We start from the raw sequence: 16,451 nt of genomic DNA, 5'->3' as shown, positions 1-16,451 counted from the left end.
AATTAACACACTACAACTTGAAGATTCTATTTAATTTTGTTAATTCTAGGAATTATATAAAGTGACAGTGTATCATATTTCAGGAATTAAATTGAGGTTTTACCCTTATAATTTTTTTTAAAGACTTATGTCGATATTAACATTTTTTATATTTTTTAAATTAAAAAATAAATGTAAGTAAAAATTAGAGTTTGATAAAAAAAATTGAGGATTTTGTGAAAATAAAGGATGAAATATTTCTATTTTAAAATTAAAACTGCAGTTTAAACAAAATAAAAAATTCAAAGTTGCATTTAAACTTTTTCAACGAAATATGTTATTTCCATTACTTTTTGCTTTCTTTTGATCATATATGGAACGTCACTGTGGTCATGTAATAACATTTTTTAAATAACGAAGTAAAAATTAAAAAAATTAGTTGACACCGACATTTTTTAAATAAAAGTGTTAATAATACACTTTCTAATATTTTTTTCTAGTTCTCTTTATAATTAATTAAAATTTACAAAAATTACTAATTTTAGTTAAGAAAAAGTCTCAACGAAAGTCTTACTAATGTTTCTCTTCTTTTTATGTGTGCCGATAAAAAAATTAAAATAAACATTAAAAATAACATTTGCCCTGTCTCCGTCCAAATGTGACGAAAAATATATTTTTTCTACTAATTTTTTTTCCTATAATTTAATATTTTTTCTTTGTAATTATTTTTTGTTTTATTTCTAGTAAAATATATTTACTTTTTATTTTTAAAATGTTTTAGATGATATTTTTTATTATTTAAAATATTTTTTTAAAAATAAAACAAACAAATTTTACAAATAAAAAAATAAAACTAATTTACAACAACCCAAAATATATTTAAGAAAAAAAAAGTATGGGTAAGTGCATGCAAAGATATCTACGCCCATCCTTCTTCTGTACCCATTATACACTTTCTCACGTGGAATCCATTAATATTAGCCAACTATATGATATCATTTAAATTAAACAATTTAACAATATCATCATTTCTCCTTGGGCACACGAATCAATACAAGAGCATCGTCATCTACTTGGTCTTGATATATTTTCTTCAGATCACGGATAAACTTTTCTAGTTCCGAGTACATTATATGGAGTACATATTATAAAATGGAACTGGATATTGGTTACACGCGAACTTATACTAGTATTATTTTTTTTCCAGCAAGTTATATATATATTAGCAATGGAGAAATGTCTTTGCTAAAAATGATTAATTTTGTAATAAAAAGTGTATTAAGAAAACGTGTTAATAGATCGAAAATATTATTATGACTCATCCGAATAAAGTACTTTTGATGGGCTTAGTATGCAATACGTAGATGTATAATTGTATTACGTATTTATTTACGTATGAACATTCATGGACATTCGACAAGGAGCCTCACCAAATTTATTACAAGGGATAGAAATTTGAAAAATTCTCTCCGCAGATACGGAATTAGCTCTTTTAGTTCAACGCTCACCTGACCTCATTACTTCTTTCGATCTTTTTAGTGAAAAAAGAGCCTCCACTGCTCTTCTACACATAATTTCTTAACTTTAACTATAGCATTAAATTCTTTCATCAATCCATATCATTTAATTATTATTAATAAAAATAAATGACACAAGTAAAACTTTGAACAAATTAAATGTTCTTACCAAATAAAGCATACTATTAATGAATGTTGACTTTAATATTGTTGACTGTGTTATTCTGTATTTAGTTTATGCCCAATGTTAACATTTTAGCCTAAAGTTTATGTCAACAAAATCATTAATTTATTTATATAAGAGACTTAAAGGAAGAAAAAATAGACTATGCATTAACTGTCATATAATATGATGAACAAATAATCTTATTTCTTAATTATGTGGTGAATGATTAATTTCAACCATAAATTTATATGTATAAAAAATTTATTAGAACAGATTAATCCTTTAAATGAATGCTTGTAATTGAAGTATTAATTCTTAATTCTGGATAGAAGAAAAAAAGTATAAATAATTATACATTATCATTAAATTACAAACAAAATAAAAAAATTATGTATATTAAATTGGTTTATTTTTATTATAATTAACTTAAAAATTATATTAATGATAATTTTTTATTATTTTGACGATGTAAATTTTTGTATAAAAGTATAGAATAGTGAAACTCTTTAAAAATATATAAAAGTTACTATTTATTTCATTAAAAAAATTAATTTAATTTAAAAACGTGTTGGGTTAGTATATGTAAATTATTGACTACGTACGTTCACAGTTCATTATACTAATAGAAAACTAAAAACACATTAATTGAGGCAAAAAGTACCGGAAATTATTGAGTGAAGAAAAAAAACAATCAAATTTGTATATATAAGAAACACCTTCACCGTCTCTTTCCAAAAGAACAGGACTCTACCTTCTTTTTCTATATATCCGACCGTTCTCCGTTATTCTCTTTCTCCCCTATCTATTCAATTCCTGTGCAGTAACTTCTTGTTGCTTTTCACTTATAGTTAACAACTTTCATCACTACCATTACGTGCATTACAGATCCATCATTCATCCCAAGTTGGTGGAAGGCGTTGGCTTCGATCTTTTTGATATGGATTTAGAGTTTGAATATCAAGAAGTAATTAACTCCTCCCTTTTCTTTCAACAATACACTCCTCTCTCTCTCTCTCTCTCTCTCTCTCTCTCTCTATATATATATATATATATATATATATATATATATTCTTCTGGTTATGGTAACATATATATGGAGATTGCAACATCAGGAATACAGGAGGAACTCAAGGGGAGTGCAACTCTTCACTTGCAAATGGTTGCCTTTCTCTTCTCCGAAGGGCCTGGTTTTCCTTTGCCATGGTGAATTCATCACTCCTCTAATTTTTTCTCCCTAGCTAGCTCTCTCTCTCTCTCTCTCTCCTAGTAGGTGTGATTAATTACTTCGGCTTCATTAATTATTTCTTGCAGGTTATGGTATGGAATGCAGTGGCTTCATGAGAGGTAATTAATGATCAATTTTATTCCATCACTTTGTTTTAATTTCCTTCCAAATATCTCGTGTGGTTAAGTCGACAGATTAAATTTTGCATTTTGAGACATGAGTAGATCAATTTACTTGTGATATAGCAAGGACTTAAGACTTATATAATGAGCGCGCGAATATTAATCTTATACTAAGTTATACGTCTAATTAAGAATAAAAGAAAAAACATTATATTTTTTAAAAAAATGTAGAATTTCTCCAAACACTTTAAAATAACACCGACTTAGCATATTTGTCGTAGGTGGTTGAACCTCCTTCCAATCTTCCATGAAGACAAGAATATATATATATATACACACACTTGTATGAAGTCATGAATATTTATTCCTTAGCGGTTGAACCTCCGATATATTATATAATTCTTTAAAATAAAGTTACAGATATTTTTATTCTGACTCTAGATGCCAATTTTGCACCCACCGTCATTTGATTAATTTTATTTCAAGCAAAACATTTGTTCACCAAAAATTTCGAGTGTCAAGATCAGCGTAGGTTTGATTTTACTGTCTCGGTCAATCTTTCAATTCCAAAATATGAAACCTGTGAAACTTGGTTGGTGTGCCTTCCCATTTTCCATGTATAATAATAACACCATTGAGCCACGTAAGGGTACAGTTGGACCGAAAAGGATTATTTATGGTATTGGTTCATGCCGCATAGATCTATAGTATTGGATGGTGGGATCGAACTAAAATTTACAGTACTACGAAAAAAGAATCGGTAGTTATATGGTATATGTTTTATTTATTATTTTAAATAAAAAATTTATCAATAAAAGTTTGACATGTAGCAGATAATATATTTTTAATACTTTATTTATGCATATCACTAAATATTTAATATTTTACACTCACATTTTATATATTTAATCACATACATATAAAATTCAACCAATAAAAAATCAAGTAAAAGAAGATTTTAAAATTTTTTATAGTAATATTTTTCTCCAACACAGAGTGATGTACGTGCTGAAAATATTTTTTGCATTTTCATCTTAGTGGGTCGTGCTCGTCATTTTGTGGGCAGACATGTACACAACATGCCAATGGTAGATGATTGGTAGTGATCTGGGGTATTATTCTATTAAGAATTTGTTTTATTTTTTCCTTGCGGTGGACTCAACAATTAGAGGGAAACTTGGGTGCGTTGGTTTGAAAAATAAGAAGATAAAAAAGAAAATAAATAAATAGTAAAATAATATGTGACTCACGCTTTAACATTATATTTTAATTTAATTTTTTATTTAATTCATTTTTTTATTATTTTCCTTTCTGCCGACGGACCTTTAATACTATTTTTTTTTAAAATTACTGTATTATTATTATTATTATTATTATATTAAAACAAGATCAGGCGAAAAAGAAAGATGAGGCAGCACGAGTAAAACCCACAGCAGAGTTGGTCGTAATAATTACACATGGTGTGGGGAGGCACGGAGGCAAAGAAGGGATGGGATGGTGAATCTCGCTAGTCACATCATTTTATCACTAGCAACTATATTTGTATAATGTACGAAATTTTTTGGCTATATATTAATAATTTTAACATATTTTTTATTAATTAGTAATGTAAAAAAAATTGCATTAATAGTACATGAAAAATTAGCACTTATATTAAAAATTATAACTGGATTTTTTTTATATTTAATTTATGATTTATATGTGTCGAATATTGCAAAGACGTTTTAAGCATTTTTTTTATAAAATAAAAAAGAAAAAAGTTAGAGTTTAACATAATATTTCCTTGAAGAGATTTGAAAAATAATGAGAAATATAACTAATGATTTGTCACTGTGAAATTGCAGTGAGTAGTTTACAGTGCAAACATTGACAATAATACATATGGAAGACTTTAAGCGAAGATGGGGAATAATAAAGCTTCTTGCTATTATTTATTTTCACAAGTATGCGTTGTTCAATAAGTATCAAATGACCATTATTTGTTCAGCAATCTAGAACAATGCTCTTGCATGACTAAAACGCAACATTGGACCAAATTAAATTGTCTGTCCCAAACTTAATGCTGGGTAGGCAAGCATAACTAATTTAGCCAAGCATTTGACTTGATGTGCATTTGTGCGGAGAAAAACATATCGTTATGATTGTATATGTTAGAATGAAAATTTGTAATACAGTTAATTAATTTGTTTGTTTGTTTGCATGATGGGTGTAGAATGTGGTGTACGGCTAGCGTGTGCCAAATATGCTGTGTTCGGTATGGATTATGAAGGGCATGGACGTTCTGAAGGTGCTCGTTGTTACATAAAAAAATTTGATAACATCGTTAACGATTGTTATGACTTTTTCAAGTCAGTCAGCGGTATGGATCCAAATAATTTAAATTCTCAACTCTATTGAAACCTGAGATATTTTGGCAAAACTTTATGGCTCATAATTCATTTGCATATTTCAGAGCTGCAAGAGTATAAGGCAAAGGCTAGATTCTTGTATGGAGAGTCCATGGGAGGAGCAGTGAGCCTTCTTTTACATAAAAAGGACCCTTCATTCTGGGACGGTGCAGTTCTCGTCGCACCCATGTGTAAGGTATGAACTAAAAATAATAATAAAATTTTTAAACAATATTTTTAGTCTAGGAAAATAAATCATACTAATGGAATAAAAATAATTTGAGTAACTCTATTAATTCCATTAATTGAATAGTTACTTTTTCCTACGTAAAAATTAAACATGGCTTATTCAAATGTTGAAACAATAAGCCAGATATCAGAGAAGGTGAAGCCACACCCGGTGGTGGTCAACATATTAACTAAAGTTGAAGATATAATCCCAAAGTGGAAGATAGTTCCCACAAAGGATGTCATCGATTCAGCCTTTAAAGACCCTGCTAAACGAGAGAGGGTGAGGTTTATATTGTAAATTGTAATTGAGATGCTTGCTTAAATGACTTAAAGTCTTGTTGATTTAGTGCTAGGGTTAACTAATGTGCCTCTTCCTATGAGGGTCATTGCAGATAAGGAAAAACAAGTTGATATACCAGGACAAGCCAAGGCTAAAAACAGCATTAGAAATGTTGAGAATCAGCATGAGCCTTGAAGACAGCTTATATAAGGTTATAAACTCGTTTGATTTTATATTGGATCTAGTTCACAATAAAAAATTACCACTTCTTATATATACTTATTATACCTGATTTTGTTTGGTTCATTGACTGAGTTTTGAGCAGGTGACCCTGCCGTTTTTTGTATTGCATGGAGAAGCTGATACAGTGACAGATCCAGAAGTAAGCAGGGCATTATATGAGCGAGCCAGTAGCAAAGATAAGACCATAAAATTGTACCCTGGAATGTGGCATGGCTTAACATCGGGGGAGACTGATGAGAACATCGAAAAAGTCTTTGCAGACATTATAATGTGGCTAGACAAGCACACCAGCAATGCCACTCATGCTTCATCACAACAAATTGAGACTTGTAACTATGGGATTGAGAGATTTACAACAGTTGCATCATCACCAAAGATTGTAAAGCAAGCAAACGGGCGAAGAAGCTATCTTTGTGGGTTGAAAGGAAACCGCATGCTATACCACTCAGCAATTTAAAATTTTAAATTGTTGTGCTACTATGGTAGGGAGTTAGGGACTGTGATCATGTGGCATGTACCTATATACCGTTTTATTATGTGGCCATTTCCCCGTGCTCGCCTAATTGGTAGGAGTCCACTTACAAAAAGTAAAGCGAAATGTGGCAAAGCTCCAAATAGCGTCGTTTCACAAAATTTCCATTGGGTTAACATCAATAACAAAATTCGATGATACTATAATTGGGCTAATAAGCTTATAAAGTTATAGTAATACCAGCAAAACCAATCTATACAAGTCCCCTTAAAAGTTAATAACAAAGATGCAGAGGAAAGAGAATTAGAAAAGACAATCCTGTGTCTGTTTTATTCGAATAATTTGATATGCGGCACATCTCCATTAGGTTCAATGTTTTTGCAACTCATGTCCAAAGGTAAATTCTCAGACATATTTCCGTTTCATAATTAATCATTAGACGTTTATAAACTTTCTTGTATACTTTAGTACCGAATATCATGGCTAAGGGGGAATAAGGGTCGGAATTTTAGAAATATAATCATCAATATGGACATCAACGGTACATTACATACTATAAAAATTCATAAAGGACAAACTACAAAAGGGAAATTTATGTATATAGCTCTGACTAATGTGAAGAGATGGGAAATCCCACTAACTGTTTTCTGGCTAATGCTATGAAAATGCAAACTACAATCCCCTTTTGCAACTTCAATTTCCATTTTCCTAGCAAGAATTAGGCAGAGGTTGTTCCTTCCTTTTGGTCCCCAAAAATGCGTTGTCGGAAGTCAGAAACCATTAGAGGGAGTCCCTTCCGTAGGTCCACCTTGGGTTCCCAGCCCAGTTGCTCCTTGGCCCTACTAATATCAGGCTTTCTCTTGTGTGGGTCATCCTCTGTGTTGGGCCTGTACTCTATCTTAGCCTCTGGATCTATTGTTTCTTGTACCACCTGCATCACCATCACCAAATATACAATATTATCGTTCGTTAACCATAGAACATCTTATCACAAAACCAATTCTTTTCTTCCCAATTGGCATTCCTCATTTATATTTATGTGGCTGGGTTAGTAGAGCCATTTGTTTGGCACAACAATTCATTTCTAAGAATGATGCCTAAATGCTTCCCTTTAAGTAAGCATCATTTCATATAACATAGAGGTATGATTCTGACTTTTGGTTTTGTCCACGTAATGTGCATGATCATGAGTACTTTTATATTCCTTCATAGCCCTTAGACATTTTTGTGGCCAATTTCTATTGGTAATGTTACAAGCATAGTGAAAAATAAGAGTTTTGCTCACCAAAAAAAAAAAGAGGTAAGCATCGACGTTTTCCTCTATTCAGGAATATATGAGAGCAAGAATCTCTACTTTACCTTGGCAAGTTCAAGCATGGTGAATTCACCCGGATTTCCAAGATTGAAAGGTCCAACATGTTCACCTTCCATAAGGCGCATCAGCCCCTCCACCTGTGCCAACATGAAATTTAGAAGTCTTTTTTTTATAAAAAAAAAAAAATTAAAACGGCAATTTCAAAATTCAATTCTGTAGAATTGTAATTGTAATATAACTAAAATTGACCATTCTCAATTCCTAATACCTTCCATTCAAATTACAATTTTTAAATTACTACGCATTACACAACTACTCTTTGTCCTCATCACCATTGGCCCCCACTACTATTGATGTCATGTCACAGTCAGTATTATCATCAACTATTGTTATCACTTTTACCGTTATTATATTGTCACCACTCTTGCGCTCACCATCACTACTCTTGAATTAGAATTGAAATTATGATTCTCAACCATAATTCTACTTTCACACGTGAATGGATGCCGGAAGAAAAGAGTGATTACATGAAGCCAAGAATTGTTTGTTGTGTATATATGCAGTATGCACCGGGGAAATTAAGTTCACGTGTTTCTGGCTTGAAAGTCAAGCTACTTCCAATTGAAGCATCGGAAACAATATATATATATATGTGAAACTAAAATTTATATTTGATTAGACAAAACATATTAGACAAGACTTGCTTTTATCAGCATACTAATTATTAATAGACGAGAGAGAAAAAGAAGTATATGACTTACCAAATCAGAAACATATTGAAAACTCCTAGTCTGCTTCCCATCCCCATAAACCGTCAAAGGCTCCTTCCTTAGTGCCTGTATTAACGCCACCAATTAGCGACACTTGACTAAGAAAGCCACCATATGCATTCCAAACTTGAAAACAAATTTGAGTTTAATTACCTGAGCGACGAAGTTACTAACGACGCGACCATCATCTAAGCACATTCGTGGCCCGTAGGTGTTGAAAATCCTAGCTATTCTCACCTGAAAAAAATGATATACAAACAAAAATTTGAAATTATTTTTGTTTGCTTGAAAAATGAAATTAATTAGCAAAGAAAATAGAACAATTAAGAGGTAGATATGTTAGGCAGATTGAAAATTACCTCGACTCCAGCTCCTCTGTGGTAATCCATGGTCAACGTCTCAGCAGTACGCTTTCCCTCGTCATAGCAGCTTCGAACACCTATCAATATTTGGTATGCCGTTTTAATACTAAAGAAAATGAATGAGAGGATGAATTACTTTTTAACAAAGGAAAAAAAAAATAATCTGGAGTCAAATTTTTGGCAAGCCTTCCATTTCTAATCCTTCTACTTTGGAAACTAAAGATGAAATGGCAAGTATTTTCATGATATATTTTACATATACTTTTTATTAAGTAATATCAAATAAAAAAACTTAATACTACCAAAAAAAAGTAAAAACTTAATTAATCTCATGAAAGTAAATCGTGATTCTAATCATTCTATACACGATTATCGATGATTGTCGGGTACTATATTATTCCTTTTGTTTTTGTTTAACCACACCAAACATTGTATAGTTTGTACTTGTGGGTTAGTCGTTATCGTACTGAAAACGCCAAGTATCAACCCTTTTCAGTTCAATGGAATCTAATTCATTTAATTAAACATGAGATTAAGTTTTTATAAATTTTTTTTGAAACTTTCTTCGATTCATGCGGATAGAATAAATCAGCCCTTTTAAGTTTTCACCTTTTACGATGATGATTTTTATAGTGCAATATAGTGTGAGTGTGATCATTGCAATTTCACATTATGATTGTAGAGAGAACAACAAACAAAGATCTGAACACTCCGTTGGTGGACCCTGGAACGAGGTATTTCCTCGTGGGCCATGATAATTTTGACAGGGTATGGGAAACGTGGTCCTGTTATGATGTCCCACGTGTCTCACAAGCCAAAAACCACGGTTGGTTTGACTGTCCTTTTTCCGGATTTTTTACCAAATGAATGTAAATTTTAAGTTTTTCTCATTATTGGTCTGATTTTAAAATATTTTGTTACTAATATTTTATATAAAAAATTTGAAGAAAGAAAAGTGCTCTTGTTTGAAAAGGAAAACACACAGAAACAAACAGTGGTGTGCTCTCGCAACACCATGGTTCTCACTTCTCAGGTGAGTCTTGTAAATCTAAACTAACTTGCATCTCTGGCGCAGAGCATGCGAATCTCACACCATAGGGTATTGCTAACAGAAAGAAGATAAGAGAGAGAGAGATGGGAACTGACCAATGGGATTAACGTTGCCCCAATAGGTTTCCTTCTGAGGGTGTTCCAGAGGATCACCATAAATCTCACTGGTACTGGTTAACAAGAACCTAGCACCCACTCTTTTAGCAAGTCCCAGCATGTTCAGCGTCCCGACCACGTTGGTCTTGTGAATTAAAACTAGCTCAATTAAGGATAATTCCAATTCCAAAACACACACCACAATAATAATAATAAATAGAATAGAATAGAATGTAAGAAAAGGATATGATAGTCTTGACTGGATTAAACTTGTAATGGACAGGGGATGCGGGGCAAGCGAGATGGTAGATCTGGTCGACCTCTAACAGGAGAGGCTCAACGACGTCGTGTCGGATGAGCTCGAAGTTGGGGTTCCCAAAATGGTGCATCACGTTTTCTTTCATTCCGGTGAAAAAATTGTCGACGACGATGACGCTGTCTCCTCGGGCAATCAACCGATCCACCAAGTGAGACCCGACGAAGCCGGCCCCACCGGTGACGACGATCCGGAGCCCCTTCCGCTTAATCCCGAGAGGGATTTTTCCCACGGAATGCACGGAGACGACGTCGTAGCTTCGGGAGTTGGTGGGCCAGCGGGTGGGCTCCAAGTAAGGGGTGGGGAATGGGTCGTGGGCTCCAAGGGGTTGGGAAGGGGACGATGATGGGAGGAGGAAGAAGAAGAGGGTTGCGAGGACAAAGCCGAGGAGGAGGAAGTGGAGACGCTGTTCGCGGAGGAGGTAGCCGAAGGAGAGCCATGGCTTCTGCGGCTTCGGGTAATAGGCGTCGTCCATGGGATGGGCCTCGTGCCCTCGGAAAATCAAGCCCGAAGAAGACGAAGACATTCTCGCCAATCAGATCCAAGAGTGGGGTGCTTGCGTTTCGCTGTTAAATTATAAACTCGCCCAGGTTTTATGCTCTAACGTACCCAAAGTCCCCCATGTTTTCTTCTTCAATTTTGAATTCTAATTAATCTTTAAAGGGAAAAACATATTTACAAACCTAAAATGCTATTTCATACCCAAAGAGAGAATGAAAAAAAAAAAAAAATATATATATATATATATATATATATATATATATATATATATATATATATATATATATATATATATATATATATATATAATAAATAATATGATTTTATAAAGAAGAAGATAGAGAAATACGAAGTGACCGTCGGATGTTTATAATACAGGGGTGTTTAAATATCATCATTCATTTATAGAATACTTGCTAATTAAGAACAACATAAATAAAACACTTATTTCATCTTTTTTAAATTCACGCTAGGCCAAATGGATAAAAATAAGAATAATTCTAGAATATAAAAGATTTCTAAATGGCTGTCAATCCACTATACCAAATGGAATAATAATTTTTACCTCATTTTGACAATAAGAACAACATTAAATCTATAATCAAGTTGTACTTGTGTATAATAACTAAAGATAATAAAATGGATCGAGTCGGATTAAACTAAAAAAATGATCCAGACAGAATTGGATCAATATGAATTGACCCGATAATAACTAAAGATAATAATATGATGTTTTTTTGAGTTTAGAATTTATATAAATTTAGATTTTAAAAAATAAAATAAATCAATATGGATTGACTTGATATGTCATTGATTCTGGACAAAAAAATAAGATCCATATATAATTTAGGTTAGTTCCATTTGTCACGTTTGACCCAACGGGTCGTACAATTCATTTTACCATTGTTAGTAATAATTATTTGTTTATTGAAGTATATGTGAAGAAGACATGAAAAGGCCATGATTTAGAAGTTTAATAGTTTTTTATAAACATGGTTTATATAACAAAACATTACAGTGTCATTTGATTCATATGACTAACCCTCGCCTAATAAATTAGAATTTGGTCATTGTTATTATATATTTTAAAAATGAATTATGCATATTTGTATAATATTACAGATTTTCTTTTTAACTGTAGGCTTTTTTTGTGTATTAAAAATTGCCTATATGTAATTATGTGTGAAATAGTAGTCTGCACTATGCTTTCAAACAAATCAATGACATAACCGGGTTGAATTGTAAAATAAGAGGGTGCGGGATTCATGATTGATCACAGCTTTTGGTGGGGGGGGGGGGGGGGGACTACTAACTTCCGAAAAAACTGATTTGGTGTAATACGATCCTTTGCTTGATGGGAAGAGAAGGGAAAGGAGGGAAGGTCCAAAATGAATTAGGAAGCTATTTATTGTTAAACACCTAATGTCCACACTATTAGACAGAGGCTTTGTTATGAGAAGCTGTTGCTAGTGACAGTGTTTGTTGGCTCCAAATTTGGACTTGGTTTTACTTAATTTCCCATTCTAGGTTACTACTAATTACTAGGCTTAATGTAATCAAAGTTTGACATCATGAGGCCCATAAAAGGTGCCTCCATTAGCCAGCTTTCAACTAAGCTTAACATTCTTAATTAACTTATTAAGAGATAGAGTTTATCTTCTCGAGCACAGGACAGGTTATGAGAGACGCGTCTCTCTCTTTGGTCCAAATTAAGTATATATATGCTAGAAAGATGGAATCCCTAGCTCTCTCCAGAGTAGAGTAGAGGTGGGAGGGAGTACTGTTAAGTACATACCTTCAACATGAGGAAACAATTTCATATTTTGATCAATACTATAAGTTTATCTTATGTATGAAGGAACTAGCTAGGTTGTTACCTAAATATATAATTGCTTTTATGTCAGATAAAAAAAATATTTTTCTTTTTCCCCTCTTTTGTTTGAAAATTTTAATTTTAATTATATTAAAAAAATCATATTGTCTTTAGTCTTCACCTTTGAGGTTTGGTATTTGAGAGTTGTAGAGTGTTCTAACCACGCCACCCGCTTGATTCACGAGGAATCCCTCTTCAACTTACAGTGTTATATCTTTGGAAGGAGTCACATTTTATTAACAATATAATATAGTGTAACGTAATCCTCGTTAAGAACGATCTCTTGTAATTCTCTTCATTAGTTAACGGAAACCTTAGACAGGAGATACATTCATTCCAGACAGATAGAGGAGTTTTTTGCTCTGAGCTCTTTGATTTGATTCATATCTGTTTATTAACAGGCAAATAAATATACAATTCCATTTGGGAATCGGTTTACTGATGGGCGTAACATCGAAGGTAACCTCTAGTTTGAATTTTCTTGATTATATAGGATTATTTTAGGATATTTACTTTTATTTTTTATTTTCATTGTTAATGTAAATAAGAGAGAATAAACACACCGGTGGTTGAATTGTCTTTCTAAATTATTGCACGTCCTTACTTAAAACAGGTTTTAAATGGTAGATGAATGCTTCATCTTAACTTAAAACAATTTTCACAAAGGTGCTTTAGTTAATTATTAAAAAAAACATCTTTCCTGAAACTGTAATTAAGTGTTGTTCTGGCCTATTCAAATTACAAGAAATTGTCTGCCCCAAGTTCAGGAAAGAGAGGCCATCTGCTGGTTGCGCGAGTTAGATATTGTGAAAAATGCGATGTTAAGAGGTATCTCTGGTGGACAAAGGAAATGTGTTACAACAAGTAAAAACAAGCTTGGTCTTAACCTTGAAATGCATCATTAAGTTTATAACTGCAACTAATTGGTCTATGTGAGAATTTACCCATGAAGCGCATTTCATTTTACTACATCTTCAAACTTTGCTAAGTACGTATATTTGAATTTGAACATGAGTTTTTCAAATTATCTTAGTTTCATGATAAGTTACTTACTCAAGTGTTTCTATTATGTTTAAGGTTGCTGTGGTGGCGATTCTTACCATGACTGTTTTCCTGGGGAGTGAAATGCACCGAGATTTGGTAGCTGATGGAGGTGTTTTTTCTGGTGGTTATTCGTTAGTTCTTGTTTTACCCAATGCATGGTTTGCTTATGGAAACAACATTGGTCTTACTGGCGCAATCCGCTATACAATGCCATAAGGTTTCTCTTCACTACTGTTGTCGTTGTGTTGCTTGTGAGTAATGCCATGGTGCAGCAAGTAAATATGGAGGCTCAAAAGGCCCAGGACTAGGGTGAGCTGGAACAGCCTAAGTGAATGAATGAGTGTAAGCCCAGTCATGCTCTAGGCCGCGGTCCAACTAGCATATTTATTTTTATTGTGGAAATATTTTTATACTATTTTGATTTTGTATATATCCACTAATTTATTTTTTTAAAAAAATATGTGATTCAATTAATTTAATTATATTTTTGTTTTTTTACCATAAAAATGGTTAATATTTGTTAGGACAATATTTTTCTTTTAACATAATTTATTTCATACTATAAATTCAAATCCTGAACAATTTTATTATGAAACACAAGCATCTATTACTTGTATCAACCATTTTTAAATAAAATAAATTGTATGATAAGTGTTGTCAATTTTTCAATTATAATATATACATATATCTAAAAAAGACATTCATTCATTTAACAAATTATTGACATTATTAATATAATTAAAGATTTGAAAGTCTTTATTTCTTTTCATATTTCATGCTTCAATAGTAGTGAAATTAATAATTTTTAATTTTTAAACAATATAACTTTTTTTCTAATTCAAAACTTATACTTTTAGGTAAAATAACATGTTAACTTATATATAATATCTGAAATTTGGGTAAAGTAGATTGTAATCGATTATGTAAAGTATATTATAAAATGTAATAATTTTTAGTTAATTTTTTCCAACATTTTTCAAAATACTTTTAATCTATGATTTTTTTTAAAAAAAAATATTTATATATATTAAGATAATTATTTTATCCCTCCCTAAAAAATTATCCGTCCATATTGATCAGGTACATGTACTAGTGGATATCAATTTGACTGGTACTAATTAAAGACGTGACCAACTAATCGAAGAACAGCATTAAAAAGACTACTGATAAAATCTGTAAGAAGAGGGCACAACTAAATAATAACTTCAACGAGAGAACAGCTTTTACTATTGCATTTCATATTTACAAAGAGCAAGCAGCATCATAGTTCTAGTAAAACCACATATCGAAACGTTAACATATCTCACATGTGGTCACATTTCCCGGATCATTAAAAAACAAGTATACAATCTTTAATTTAGACACATAAAACCACTGTTATATAGTATCTATAGACACTTGTTCACAGCTTATTTATATATGATACAATCCTTAATTTAGAGAATTACACATATAATTTTTTTACCAATTTCAGAACTTCTATGGATCATTGATGCTTCCCAGACCTTCAGTGGCAAGTTTGTTGATGAGAGCAAGAGCGTTACTTGTGATGTAAGACGCATTCTGAACCCGGTTTTGCAGCAATTTAACATTGGTCCCCTTGCTGCCTTCAAACCCATCGAGGCAAGTCACCTCATCAGTGAGTGCTGCACTGATCCACGTGTTGAGGTCACCCATTTGGGTGCTGAACTTGCTTTTGCTTAGGCTCCTTAGCACGCCAAGTGATTTGTGAAGCTCGTCAATGGCATAGCCAAAAGTTTCAACACAATCTGAAAGGGCAACACTGTTTCTTCCCTTCAATTGTCCTTGACGTTTCACTTGTGCTAGATATGCTTCAACATTCTTGACCTCGCCTATTGACACGGATACTCCCGCGCGTGCCCACTTGCTGGGGCTTGTTCCTGCAGTGCGGGAAAAATGCCCTAGCGTCTGAACACAAAGGCTTTGGAACCTTGTCACACTGCAAGCATCTCTAACATTATTGTCATCTTGTGCAAATACCATTTGGCCTGTATTTGTTACGAGTAAAAGAAACAATGCAAGAAGAAACATAAGGCGTGCTATAATAATCATTTTAGAAGAATGCCAATGAATTGAACAAGATAAAGGAAAAAAGAAAGTAATTCTGATTCTAGTTGGGGATATAAGTGGATTAAGAACCCAACGGAGTCAAGAATTAGAGAACTCGGAACTGTGAGATTTAGGTTTGAAGGTAAGGTTTTTAAAATAGCAGCATGTTATGTTTCACTTTATGGACTTTGTTTTCTACGGGGAACTGTTGCATAGGCATGAGGCTAGTGAGTGCAATTAAGAAAAGGGATACGGGTGGTGAACTGAAATATATGGGAAAAAAGTTGGTAACATAACATGTGAACCGAAAGTGAGATTCGCACGTGTCATGATAAGAATAACTGAATAGTAATAAGATATACACTCCGGTTTTTCTTTTTTGTGAAGGCTTATTGTTTCTATGCTGATCAATCTTACAATGAGATATCTAAC

General features: G+C 32.5%; 3 protein-coding genes across 5 annotated transcripts; 1 reads left to right on the top strand and 2 right to left on the bottom strand.

Annotated features, from left to right (window-relative positions):
- The first annotated feature begins 2,399 nt into the window (after positions 1–2,399).
- On the top strand, positions 2,400–6,694 carry LOC100783471 (caffeoylshikimate esterase). Of its 3 annotated transcripts, XM_014773949.3 has the most exons (8): positions 2,400–2,626; positions 2,775–2,865; positions 2,974–3,006; positions 5,222–5,368; positions 5,462–5,592; positions 5,770–5,907; positions 6,020–6,118; positions 6,233–6,694. In XM_014773949.3, exons 1-8 carry the CDS (start codon positions 2,600–2,602, stop codon positions 6,605–6,607), a joined length of 1,041 nt encoding a protein of 346 aa, XP_014629435.1. In that variant the 5' UTR covers positions 2,400–2,599; the 3' UTR covers positions 6,608–6,694. The 3 variants fall into 3 exon arrangements, with proteins under 3 accessions (XP_014629435.1, XP_006577149.1, XP_040870108.1); XM_006577086.4 differs by lacking the exon at positions 5,770–5,907; XM_041014174.1 differs by lacking the exon at positions 2,775–2,865 and having other exon boundaries at positions 2,409–2,626.
- Positions 6,695–7,128: 434 nt separating this feature from the next.
- LOC100782935 (UDP-glucuronic acid decarboxylase 2) lies at positions 7,129–11,182 on the bottom strand. Its single transcript, XM_003520690.5, has 7 exons — positions 10,464–11,182; positions 10,216–10,363; positions 9,067–9,146; positions 8,861–8,944; positions 8,699–8,773; positions 7,982–8,074; positions 7,129–7,553 (listed from the first exon to the last, which is right to left on the bottom strand). The coding sequence occupies exons 1-7, from the start codon at positions 11,055–11,057 to the stop codon at positions 7,341–7,343; spliced, it is 1,287 nt and encodes a 428-aa protein (XP_003520738.2). The 5' UTR covers positions 11,058–11,182; the 3' UTR covers positions 7,129–7,340.
- A 3,967-nt stretch (positions 11,183–15,149) lies between these two features.
- Positions 15,150–16,248, bottom strand: LOC100791264 (pectinesterase inhibitor 6). The gene has a single exon (XM_003521523.5). It carries the CDS (start codon positions 16,020–16,022, stop codon positions 15,429–15,431), a length of 594 nt encoding a protein of 197 aa, XP_003521571.1. The 5' UTR covers positions 16,023–16,248; the 3' UTR covers positions 15,150–15,428.
- Positions 16,249–16,451: the final 203 nt, after the last annotated feature.

Source organism: Glycine max, chromosome 3 (assembly GCF_000004515.6).
Source record: "Glycine max cultivar Williams 82 chromosome 3, Glycine_max_v4.0, whole genome shotgun sequence".
NCBI classification, from domain to species: domain Eukaryota; kingdom Viridiplantae; phylum Streptophyta; class Magnoliopsida; order Fabales; family Fabaceae; genus Glycine; species Glycine max.
The sequence above is the reverse complement of the archived record's forward strand: the minus strand, read 5'-3'. Positions and strand labels throughout refer to the sequence as shown.

Coding starts and splice junctions, on each gene's coding strand:
- LOC100791264 (XM_003521523.5), bottom strand. CDS start 16,022: ATGATTATTATAGCACGCCTTATGTTTCTTCTTGCATTGTTTCTTTTA.
- LOC100783471 (XM_014773949.3), top strand. CDS start 2,600: ATGGATTTAGAGTTTGAATATCAAGAA. Junction 5,369..5,461: donor CTTTTTCAAGTCAGTCAGCG/GTATGGATCCAA, acceptor TGCATATTTCAG/AGCTGCAAGAGTATAAGGCA. Junction 6,119..6,232: donor TTGAAGACAGCTTATATAAG/GTTATAAACTCG, acceptor AGTTTTGAGCAG/GTGACCCTGCCGTTTTTTGT.
- LOC100782935 (XM_003520690.5), bottom strand. CDS start 11,057: ATGTCTTCGTCTTCTTCGGGCTTGATTTTCCGAGGGCACGAGGCCCAT. Junction 8,075..8,698: donor TTCAATATGTTTCTGATTTG/GTAAGTCATATA, acceptor ATGTTGGCACAG/GTGGAGGGGCTGATGCGCCT. Junction 7,554..7,981: donor CCATGCTTGAACTTGCCAAG/GTAAAGTAGAGA, acceptor ATGGTGATGCAG/GTGGTACAAGAAACAATAGA.